The 12,917-nt window shown below is 45.0% G+C and overlaps 1 protein-coding gene across 1 annotated transcript; it reads right to left on the bottom strand.

Moving 5' to 3' along the window:
* Nucleotides 1-852: 852 nt before the first annotated feature.
* On the bottom strand, nt 853-11,707 carry epn3b (epsin 3b; the record flags this gene model as incomplete). The annotated part of the gene is made up of 11 exons (XM_079498358.1): nt 853-1,151; nt 1,286-1,588; nt 1,790-1,882; nt 2,478-2,648; nt 3,413-3,539; nt 5,221-5,307; nt 7,197-7,315; nt 8,393-8,831; nt 9,724-9,807; nt 10,026-10,184; nt 11,639-11,707. 11 exons carry the CDS (start codon nt 11,705-11,707, stop codon nt 853-855), a joined length of 1,950 nt encoding a protein of 649 aa, XP_079354484.1.
* Between the last annotated feature and the right edge of the window lie 1,210 nt (nt 11,708-12,917).

Consider the following 12,917-nt stretch of genomic DNA (forward strand, 5'->3'; position numbering starts at 1 on the left):
TATTGTTTAATTAATATAATGGGAGGTCCAGGGGCATGTAGTGTCATCCTGGCCTAGAGCTTGGGAGGTGGGGGTTGGAGGTGGTGCATTCATGCTCTCGGTGAAAAAGCAGCAGTAAGGATCCTGGTGGATTTCAGTGAATGCTGAAGGTTACAATCAACAATCAGTGGCTTCATCCCATTAACCACATTAACCCTGGTGTCCCTATTTTGGGACACCAAAACTTTTTCAAAAATAGCGATCAATTGCAGATCCACAAGCTCACAACTGTGACACATTGTATGCTTGTAGAACAGCTATTTTTGTCATTAGTTGTACAACTAAGCACATAGGGTAAGTGGTTAATAGTAACATTTCCTGTTGTTCCAAACACTCAGGGTGACCAAGGCATCCCTGATGGTGAAAGATGTTGATGGTGAAAGACTACTTTCACCATGTACATGTGTGCCTGTATGTATATGTTTGCATCTTTGTGTGTGTGTGTGTGTGTGTGTGTGTGTGTGTGTGTGTGTGTGTGTGTGTGTGTGTGTGTGTGTGTGTGTGTGTGTGCGTGCGTGCACAGCGTGTGCATGTGAGCAGATTCTTTCTTCGAGAATTCAAGATATAGCAGCTGAGGTATCTTTCCACAAAGACAAGCAGTCCGAGCTTATTCCATTTCAAGTGTTCACAGTCTTCACACCGACATCAGACTTCCGGATCTGTATTTCAGTTCAAGCCAGTGCAGGCTTTGTGAATCTAAGCGAGAGTCTCGATCAGAGACATAGATTCGGCCCAGCCCACTAGAAACGGTCCGTTCCACAGTGTCCCCCGACAGCCCAGGGAGAGATGAAGGCAATGTCGGGCACGAGAGCTTCAGAGAAAAGGGTTGTGGCTGTGTGTGCGCGCCTGTAAGTTTGGGTTGGACGCCGGCCGGGGGGAGAGGGGGAGCAGAGGCCGCGGGAGATTAGAGGGGAGGTCCAGGAGGCCGGCCGGAGGCTGGGTGAGGGAGGACGGGAGGGCGGGGGGCTGGTGAGGCAGAGGGAGGGGCAGGGAGGGGCTGTAGGAGAGCATGTGCGGGGGAAGTGGGGACGTAGAGGTCGGCCGCATCTGGTTGAGGGTGAGACGAGGCTGGTCGCAGTGGAACGGGTTAGTGGGAGAAGGAGCACTCAGACCTGCAAATGGGTGACGGGGGGGGGGGGGGGGGGAGAAAGGAAAATACAGATTGACATTTTGTCACAATTCTTATGAAATATTACAATTGTGTGCGCATGTGCGCACACGTGTGTGTGTGCGTAAAACAAGTCACCTGAGAGGAAGGGGTTATTGTGCGTGGTAGGTGGGTTGGACGGGATGAGGGCATCCAGGTTGACCAGGGAGGCCCCAGTAGCACCCAAAAAGGCCTCTGGGGTCCGACACATGCGTCTATGTGGGGCACCGAGTGGAGGCGCAAGACGGGACAGGTCAAACATCTCTGGACTGGCGGTGCCTCCACCGTTTACCAGGGGGTTCACTGGGGGCTCTGCCCCAAATGGGTCAAGCTCTCTCTCTACTCGACAAAATGGGTCAGGATCATCCTTTACGCCAAAAGGGTCTTCATCCACATCTGCATCTGGAGGATAGAAATACATTTCAAAAGGCTTGTGAGAATGCGAGGGAATGGGGATGTGAAGCGTACCCTCCCTCACCAGACTGGTGCCAAGCATTCAATGTAATCAAGTTATATTCTTTTGCACTTTTACTGTTCTTTGTTTGAAATCTACTCAGACAAAATCTTTTTTTGAATATGGCCTGTGAGAAAGGGTCATTCTACCTGTGACTCTGACAGATTGGGGGGAGAATTGAGGAGCTTCCCTTTTAGGCCGCTCCTCTTCTTGTACAGAGAATGGATCTGTCTCATCAGTCCCTGTACACCAAAATGACTGCTGATGAGTACAGTACATGGTTTGTCAAATATGCCATCATATAAAGGTACGTGATATTTGTTGTTAAAATAAGTGTTAAATGGATCTTTATTCTGATAGTAATCATTTGTTCAGTAACAGGAGTTTCTCCATCTCTCCACCTCGTTAAGCAAACAAAAAATACATTTTCATTTCGGGATACCAATTTCATCCCATCAGGAGCACAGACTGGATAAACAAGTGAAATTGGAAGTGATGAAACTAGCAGAAAGAACTGAAGCTCATAAATGGGTGCTCAATTGTCAAGCCACCTGAATATGCATTTTCTAATTACTAAAAAGCTGGGGAGTTCACTGTTACTGAACAAACACTATAACAGTGATTACTATCAGAATAATATAACTTTTACCTTTTAACAAAAACAAACACAAAATGTTATAATTTGATTTTGACTCATATGGCATTGTACAGATAGCTTCAATGTAATCATCAAAGTGTGCATTAATGTTGCATTCATATTGCTCAACACTGTATGACTTTGAGTACGATTGATGATGAGCGCTTGTGAGGGTGACCACGAGTATTTCTTAACAGCACCTGTGTGACAAGGACTCTCCCAACCATGATTGATGGGGCTGGAAGACGTAGGTGTGGCTTTCCAGGGGTCTGAAGGGGAGTCTGTAGATGGGGCCCAGGGATTGGACAGGTTTGTGGCAGAGGTGCGGGCAGCCCAAGGGCTACCAACCACAGGAGTGCTAGACTGGACTGCTGCTGAGACAGGGAGAGAGGATTTGTTTTCTGCCCAGTTCAGGGCGAAATCATTCATTTGTTTACTAACCAAAATAGAGTGATTGTGTTTGGCTATTTACTGCTGTGTCTAGGCATTCTGATTTTAGAAAACCATACACACTGCAATGAAAATGTAGGAAGATAGCATTGGTGTTATCATGCCCCTCGTTGCTGTCGGGTGGAAACCTTGTATGTCGAAAACCACTACCTTTCAGGAAACAATAACCTCTTTTCCACTACACACCACAACCACACACTGCATGTAGTTACTGTTTAGTCACAACCTCTTGTTTATACATTTCATTGGTTCAATATGTATAAAACCCACATTAAAAATAATCACTTTAATAGTCTTTCAATAGTAAAAACTGCCGTTCTAAAACAAATATCACATCATGATGCTACGAATTGAGATTACATTACTTTTCTTTCTTTCTTTTTGCCACCTTACTGATGGTGTTGCCTTGAGGGTGATGTCTCTCCATCATGCTCTATCTGCTTTCCATTTAGTTTCCATCTGTTTTTAATTGCTGTAACTGCCTTTGGCGCCTGTATTTCCCCAGCGGGAGTAATAACGGCCTTATCTTATCTTGTAGATCGGCTATTTGTGCTACTTTTGTTGCATGATGAAGCAGTGCCTTACTTTATGAACATTAACAAACTTTTTTTTTAGACAGAGATACAAGGCTTCTGCAATGTTTTGTGTATATGTCTTTGGTTGTTTGTGACCACCAGTCACTCACCTATAGAGCCCCAGGGGTCAGAGGTGATATCACAGGCGGGCTGGGCGGTGTTCCAGGGGTCATTAGAGGGGGAAGGAGCTTCAGAGGGCGAAGGACCAAATACGTCCACAAGGTCCAACATGGCGGACTACAGAGAGGAAGATCAGGCTATAAATGAATGCAAGCTCTGCCCCTTCAGAGAAGCGACAACTTGTAGCAAGCTTTTGCCTTCAAAACGTTTCAGTAGCCTTCTACACACACATTCATCATAATCGTCAACATTAGTTGATCAACTGTTAGCTTTGGTTTGTCACCGGCATAGTTTGAGTAGGCTACATAGCTCATTAGGTGTGCCACTGATAGCCATAACGATTTGGTAATGTTTATTATAGTGAACATGCACACGCACACACACGGTGTCACACACACATGCGCACACACACACACGTGCTGCATAGACGCATCACCATGGGAACCAAAAAGGGGTGTGAACACGTCGCTGACGGCTGTTTGCTTAACGATTTTGACTGCTATGGCGATTGCGTCATAGCAGCTGTACTTCCGCCTAGCGGAGCCATCCTGAGAACCGTCATTGCTTAAAGTCCCTATTATGGGGTGACTGCAACCTGCCTACAGACAAGTATCTTCATGTTACTTCTCTGCTGTCCTCATTCAGTCCTCTGCTTCTAAACCAAGGAAGCTCTTCCCCACCTTCTCTTCCCTCCTCAACACCCACACTGGTAAACCTCTCATCCCTCTCACCAATGTATTCTTTATTCTTACATCTTATAGGTGTATTAGGTGTATAAGAGTGAAAAGTGTGTGTGTGTGTTTGTGTGTGTGTGTGTGTGTGTGTGTGTGTGTGTGTGTGTGTGTGTGTGTGTGTGTGTGTGTGTGTGTGCGTGCGTGCGTGCGTGCGTGCGTGCGTGCGTGCGTGCGTGTGTACTATCAGGGAAGAAAACTAATTATAATGAAGAACAGTCTGACTGCTGTCGTAGACTCGCAGTGCTTAAGGTGGTGGAAGGTGCTGTGCACAAGACTCCTACTCCTAGGTTAGAACCATATATTTGTTGAGCGGCGCTATCCCCTCCTATGCCCAGCATTGTGTGTTTGTGTGAATCATAGCGATGATTTGATTGGTTGATCACGGAATTGAGATGATTTGATTGGTTCGGCCGGAAGTACGGCAGAAAAGTGAGGATGCAAATTGTGTATGTTGATAAGAGCACCCGTCACACACGGGTGTGATTTTTTGCATATATTTCTGATTTTGGAGGACTAAAACCAACAGATGAGCAAGCACAAGCTATGGAAACGAAGACAGTGGGGGATTCTAATTGGTTCGTGACAGGCCAATGAGTAAGATTGCTGGTACGCTGCATGATAAGGAGCATGTTTTCAGGCAAATGTCACGCTGAGCTCAAGGTTAGAGAGGAGACTAAGTCATTACCGTTCTGCATACAACTCCTCCTTCTCAGCTCTCTATCATTTCCCCCATGCCCTTAAACCCTACAGTATTTGTGATGCATTGTGAACTTGTACATCGGCTATCGACTTTAAAAAAAACCTTTCGCATAGGACAAGTGGTTGTACAGTCATGCACCAAACACTCACTCCTCTTCAATGCCTTCCAAAAGCCACCCACCCACGCACACACATTGTAGGCACACACATTGTAGGCACACACACACACACACACACACACACACACACACACACACACGCACACGCACACGCACACACACACACACACACACACACGCGCATCTGCCAGTCTTTTCACGCATGCACACGCAGCACCCCCCCCCTCCCCTCACCAACACACCCACCTCTCGTGTGCCTGTTTGGCCATCCTGCCTGCTGTTATCCAGGGCCTTCTTCAATAAAGACTCGTCTCCTTGGCGACAGCGATGCTCCTGCAAGGGACGGCATTATGATACCATCAGAATAATTACTACGCCAATGCTGTGGACAGACACATGGAGAAACACTGTGGTTGGCTTGACCCAGAGAAACAACAGCATCTGTGTTGTTGTTGTTGTTTGTTTGTGTGTTATTAGCTGACGAAGGGCATAGAGTGAGTTTGGACAAGCAAACGGAAGAGAGATCAACCATATTGTGAGTTTGTAGATTTTTATACATTTGAAAACTTGAAATGGGACATTCTGCATAATATGTACTTTTACTTTGGGTACTTTATGTACATTTTGATGTGATGCCAATACTTTTGTATTGATTACTTTTGTATAGTACTTTGACTTCCAGACTTTTACTTGTAAAAGAGCATTTCTATATTGCAGTATTGATCTAGGCCTGTCATTATGAGGACATTTTCAACAATTTTCAAAAATTGTGAAAATAAATAGCCGACCTATACAAGCTCACAATGCGTCACTCCACAACACGTTGTGAGCTTATATGTTGGCAATTTCTGTGCAACACCTTCATGCAATGAAATATAAAATAGGGCTTAAGTTGTTCATTTACTCAGGCTGGGCTGGTTTTCCCTTTGAATGAACAACACAGCAGGCAAGGGCACATAAGGACACTACATCACCACAGTCCTACTAAGACATCCTACATCACCACATCCATGCTATAGACCATAGACAAATCCATGGAGTAATGCTGCTAGTGGCAGCGGTGGCCGAACGGATTGCGGAGCGGTCTTGATACTGGAAGGTCGCCAGTTCGAATCAGCGGTCCGACACGTTAAAATTACCACCGCTGAAGTGCCCTTGAGCAAGGCATTGAACCACTACCATGAAATGTTCTATGAGCAGGGCCTGGCTGGAAACAAGTTCTTGAGCTTAGCCCAGATACCCTGGGTAAATATAGTAACTTTACTTTGCTTTGCTTTGCCATATCAAGCTGTGCGTGACACAGCAGCTATGATTGCACCCAGGGTAGCCTGCATGGATTTGTCTACAGAGACATCCTACATCACCACAGTCATGAGACGGATGAGAAGGAGCATACTCATCGTTAGCTTGTAAGTGACACCCTTGCATAATGGAGTATAAGATATGCTATAGGTTATACCATAGAGTATATAAAAGGATAGAGACTGATCTGGCGCGAAGCACCCGGAAGCGAAGCACCCGGAAGGACCGTCTCAAAACGTCTACTTCCGCATTGCGGAAGTGCAACCGAGCGCTCAATGTTAAAGCCCAGCTGCACGGGTTTCCCGGTCATGAATCCACGGGTCCGCCTGTAGTCCCTCCTCTTACCACTAGGGCCCAGTGCTTCAACGTTGGAGTGCCTCACTGGCCCCTTGGGTTATACCCTTCCTCAATCCTCTCAGGGAGGAAGGAGGGTCACCAGGGAGAGCAGGGAGGTTAGTGGGCGGAGAACTGTTCAGATCACAATTTAACCGTATAATGCATACTCATGGACCAGCTCAGTGGCCTTGTGGTTTTGGCCCTGAGACGGGGAGGTTGGGGTTCGATCCCTGGCCGGGTCATACCAAAGACTGGGACCCAAAGCCTCCCTGCTTGGTACTCAGTATCAAGTCGGATTGGGGGTAACTTAAGTCCCTGCGAGTTAGGTGGTTTCCTCCCCGGCAGCAATGATATGCTGTAGGTCTTTCTGCCTACACAGCTTTAGTCATTTTACGATCATCTCATTTGGGTGCCTGGTGCCTACTGCACATGCACAATCACATCAAAACATCTTCTTCTTCTGGATACCAATTGAACCAAATGGTCCATTTGAACATTTTCACTTAAATGAACACTGAGGATTGTACAGTGTAGTACTGTACTGTACTTTATGTGAGGTCTGTGTGTGCTTACTGTGCTATTACCTTCTGGCTCTCCTCTCTGCTCATGGCGAGGGCTAGCTGCAGCTGAAGCTCCTCCTCCCCGCTGGTCTGAGGGCGAGCCTGCTCCAGATCTGACGCTGCACGGGGAGACGAGGAAGAGGCTGGGGTGTGGGGGGAATAGAGTGAGGCGTGAATACAGAGATGGAGGCAAAGAAAGAAAGGAGGAAGAGATGTTGAGGGAATAATTAGGGACATTGAATGTTTGCAGCCTGACATGGCATTATTGATCATCTGAGTGAGTGATCGTCTCGAGCCTCAAGCACCTGATGCATGTTAATGATATGACTCTGCCTGACTAACTATGTTGATTTCCAACCATGGCTCATTTCCCCCAAACTTTGATTTAACCCGGGGAAACCTAATTCACTTAAACCAAGATTTCACACTAATAAAACATCTGCTTTATATCTGCCCAGTACAAGCATAGTCCTCTACTGATGGCCAGTTTGCCAGCCCACTAGTGGTTAACCTTGCTAGACGACTACATCATTTTCCCTTCACCACTTGGTCAATGGCCACGTCCTGCAATGCCTCCCAGGTGGTTTTCACTGGATAGCGTTTCAAATAACATCCAGAACAACACTTAAAAGCAACAACAACAAAAAACTGTGATAGAACACCAATCCCTGTGGCTCATTGTGTTAAAGGGGAATACCACTAATTTTCAACATTTTACTATACTGTGGCTACTAAAAAAATAGGTGAATCACATCTTGATGACATCATCAAGATGTGATTCACCATGTTAATGATTTTTTTCAGACCTACAGTTCTAGGAAACACAGAATGGGGGGACTTTTGTATTATTTCCTCACAACAGCTCAAAGGTATATTAATGACATAGTAAAATGTTGAAAATGAGTGGCTATTCCCCTTTAAGACATTATCTTCTGTAGATCTTCCCGAGATCACTACTTGAAACCCTGCCATGGGTGTCTTAATTTTGACTCCAAAACATGTCCCAATATAGCCCAACTAATGTGAGGTTAAGGTTAGGGTTAGTTTTTTAGTGTGAGGTTAAGGTTAGGGTTATCCCTATCCATTGACAATAACCCGGGGCGTGGCTGTTGACCAAGTGATATAGGGGAAGTCACTGAGAGAGAAGCTGATAAACAGCCAAAAGACAGACACAGCCCAGACCTACAAGGCTGGGTGCAATTTAAAATGCATTCACGTACAGTTAAAGGAGGACGGGGAGCCTCTGGAGCGACTGAACTCCTCTCCATAGAGCACAGCCATGCTGGGCTGGCTGGTCCGCCTGCCTGGGTGGTACGATGGGGGCACACCTCCATACATGGCTCCTCCTCCTCCAACAACAGCCCCTCCTCCTCCAACACCCTCTCCTCCTCCAACACCCTCTCCTCCTCCACCACCCCCTCCTCCTCCACCACCTCCTCCTCCACCACCTCCTCCGCCTGTTCCTCCACCGCCTCCCCCTCCAACTACTCCACTACTTCCTCCCCCAGCCATGCGCTCCTTGGTCTTCAAGGCCTGGCTCCTCTCCTGGCGGAGGCGTTCCTCGTCCCGTAGAAGGCACACCAGCTGGCGGGCCTTCTCCCTGACGTTGGCCCCCTGGTCTCTGCCATCACGATCCACGTACTGGAAGTCTCGCAGCGTCTGAATGAACCACGCATGCATGGGACAATCTTAGGGGAGTACGTGGCCTTAGTGGTTACAAGGGTGGATGCAAGTTTAATGCAGACACTGTAGGTAGAGGGTGAAGCCCTATTTATACTCCATCAAGCACTGCATAAATGAAAAGAACAGATTGTCGTTACCACTTAATAGTGTCTTAATGATAATCTCTACTGCAGAACCTTACACATTTCAATTGATTATGACACACACAATGACCATATACAAATACTGTATACAGTACAGTAGATATACTGTACAGCAGGGGTCCCCAACCTGGCAGACCATTCACGTATGGTCCATGATGCCAGTCCATACGAAAATATGTTTTTGTATAATATTCTAACTCTAAATCTGTAGGACAGCCACCCTCAAGCCGATCTCTTGCTCCGGGGTGGCAGCATATTTCAATGATGTGGAATGGGTCGAAAAACGAGCTTACTTGTGTGACATATTCAACCTGCTCCTTTCACTTCAGGGGAGAATGGCAGATAAAGTGGCTGCAATCAAAGCCAAACTAGAACTGTCTAGGTGACCTATGAAGAGGGGCATATTTGACATGTTCCAAACATTAGCAAGGACTGTGGCTTCCTTCTACTTCCCAACCATCAAAGACCCACAAAGTGCAAACTTTGTAAATGAAGAAGGAACAAACCTACAACCTACAGCTTTATTGGCAATGACAAAATAGAAACGAGGAAACAATTCAGATGACAGGTCAACAATTTCAAATATCCCCATTATGCAAGTATTTATAAAGTGAATAAAATGTTATTGTATATATGGTGGCTTAACAATTAATAGATATTGAATTGTTTATTTCAATCTGTGACCCACCCACCACGACCATGCCCCAGCGGTGTTGGGTCAGTACCTGAATCGTGAAGGCATTCTCACGGCACTGTTGGGCCACTCTCTCTGAGCCTGTCTTTAGCAGGTAGTCCAACAGAGTCAGGGCCTGAAATCACGTAACAGTTACTGTACTATCATAGTTACTGGATCTAGAAGTAGACAGTTACATTTGTAAATGACAAGAATTGTATAGTGTCGTGAACAATAATAGTAATGTCACTTACGGTAACTCAACTGGCCCTACTTAAATCTAATTCCTGTGTTGTTGCATGACACGTTTCCCATTTGAGAATTGACAGACGTTATTAATAATATTAAGCTCACCTTGTAGACGTGTCTCCAGTTTTTGCCGCTGTCATTGAGGCGTTTCCAGACCATACCCATCACCTCGGCAAACGCCACTACGTTGAAGGTCAGGTCAGCGATCTCTGACATGAGCGAGGACGAGGGTCCCCACGGGTCATTAGAAGTGGCCTCACGTACCTACACACCATCAGACAGAGCAAGCTGTGTGAAGACATTGGGCCAAATTCACACCGCCGTTTACGCTCGTGATATATCGTGACATTTACGAGGATTGCAAACGTTACGTGTGGAATTCATGAACTTGAACTTGGCCGTGACGTTGATGGACGTTGGTCGTAAAATCCGCTCAGATCCAAGTCAGCTCGGAGGGTGGTGTACCAGTGATCAAGGCATGCGTATATTTATTTAGAAGGCTTTAGTCGTCATGCTGAATCAATTAATAGTCCCCAAACCTCAAAAAAAATATATGCATGTGCCCAGCATTGTCAACACACACATGTGCCTTTGCTGCATGAGCGCCGCGGCCTATCTGCCTCCATGCGTCGTGGTATTAATTTATAATAATGTATATTGATCACGACCATGGACGCCACACACAGAATAGCCTAATAACTCTTACCTTGATGAGGAAACAGCTAGTTGAATCGGATGAAATCTATAGCTTTTTCGACGTCCAAAAACGGATTAATCCCTCAAGAACAAAAAAGAAAGAAAGAAAAAAAAAGGCAAAACTGGTCCGGGATGGATTAAATCTGTCCTGTCCATGTAGGCTACATTATTCCATTTGCTTTCCAAATCCGATGTAGTGGGACAGTGCAGGGCAGGGAATCACTGACCCCAGTAATCAATAAATCAAATAATGAAAATTATCGGATTTTAATTTTACCTCTGCAAAGGCGAGTGTGCAATTGTTCAATAGAAATGGCTCTTTATAGGTAATATAATTGCCAAGTAGGCCTAGGATATACTTAAATCAATAAATGAACGAGTTGGTTAGTAGCCTATACTTTATAACGTTCAGTCCGTTGACATTGCTGTCAAAATAAACTGCTCTACAAGCTCATGCTGTTGTGTATAACTTATAGCCTAAGCTTGGGGATCTGTGAATTTTGCAGGCTGTGATGACGTTTTTCATCCGAAGACAGATATTTCCTGTTGCCTTATATGGCGTGGATGTTCCATTAAACCAGGCGACACCAGGCAAATCGCTTGGGAAAGAGGCGAAATGAGATACACGGGCGATCCGCACAAATGAAGTCATTACGCCACCTTTGCTGAATGACACGTGAGCTTGTCGCAGCTTGATCGGACGGATAAATACGCTATCATTACGCATTTCATTTACACCTGGTCTTATATTTCCGTTGTGAATTTGGCCCATTAGCTCTACATCTACACTTCATACTACAGTAGTTCCATTGATCCAAGCCGGAACACAATTAATTGATCATTAAAAGAAAAACACGGCCCACCCTTCTGACTAATGGGGTCAGATAGGTGGGCTGCAAACAATTTAGAGATTTTCAATTAAACAAATTACCAAAGTATTGTCAGCAACTAGACATTGTTTTAAGCATTTTACAACACATTTATTGCACGCGCTTCCGTTGAATCAACACATGACTTCTTACCTTTATCTCAGCTTCGGAGTAGTTATGTACAATGTTCTTCACCTGCCGTCGCAGGGCTGAGGTTGTCATGGTGACAGAGGTGGTAGAGGAATTGAACAGTCAACAACGAGCCCCTCAGAGGGCTGGGGGGGCAGCTATGGTGGATGAGGCTCCTCTCGTCTGACAGTGGGGTTTATCGACACTGAAGGAGTGAGGGGGGGAGAGAGAGAGAGAGAGAGAGAGACAGAGACAGAGACAGTGGTGGAATAAGTAGTCTACTCAGATGCTTTACTTGAGTAGAAGTAGCAGTGCTACAATTAAGTAGAAGTAGCAATGCTACAATTAAGTAGAAGTAGCAATGCTACAATTAAGTAGAAGTAGCAATGCTACAATTAATGTACTGTAGAAATACTCTGTCACAAGTAAATAAAAGACCAGTATTCAGTCCAGAAATAGGGCTTAATTGGTTAATGTATGTTTTATAATAATAATTTAAACCTGCAAATTAACTAGTGTAGAATATGATGGACCCCATAGCCATAATTGAATAAATGCACCATAATTCAATCTTAAACTGTTTAAACTGTAACTACAGCTGTCTGTCACAAGGCTCTTGGGGTGGTCGGATGTCATGACTGTCTGCAATAAAATTTACCTCGAGAACATCTCCATCTGCCTGCCCGCTTCAGAACTTCTTCTGCAACCATTTTAGCCTAAAATCTCTCAGAGCCTTTAAAATACACAACATTATAACTAAAGTTTGCAAATAATTGAAGAGTTCAGACAAAGAACCATTTAAGTCTCCCCCAAAGGACCCATATGTCCTTACCCCTTATCCATAAGGTATAAATTATGGATAATAAATGGTTATTTGTCTCAACTCTTCAATGTAGAGTAAAAAGTAGAATATAGTATACAATAAATATTCTTTTAGTAAAAGTAAAAGTAAAAGTACCTCAAATTGTACTTAAATACACTACTTGAGTAATTGTCCAGTTCCTTTTCACAACTGGACAGAGAGTACCAAGGAAGTGGTAATGATACAGAAAGGGAGGGAGAGAGAGAAATAAAAAGAATGCAGAAATGTAGCTTGGTGGTACGACTACATACAATGTAAAGGAGGCGATCAACTCTAGAGACAGAACATCAATCTGGTTACAAGACAGGAGGCATAATGAGGGAGAATATGTGTACTAATAAACTCCAAGTCTACTTCAGCACTCTTCAAGCTAGCCTAATTGGCCGTTAATTCCTATTGAGTGGCTGCTGGCTACCAACAAAAAAGGTTAGCAGAGGATAT

This window comes from Electrona antarctica, assembly GCF_951216825.1.
Source record: "Electrona antarctica genome assembly, chromosome: 4".
Lineage (NCBI taxonomy): Eukaryota > Metazoa > Chordata > Actinopteri > Myctophiformes > Myctophidae > Electrona > Electrona antarctica.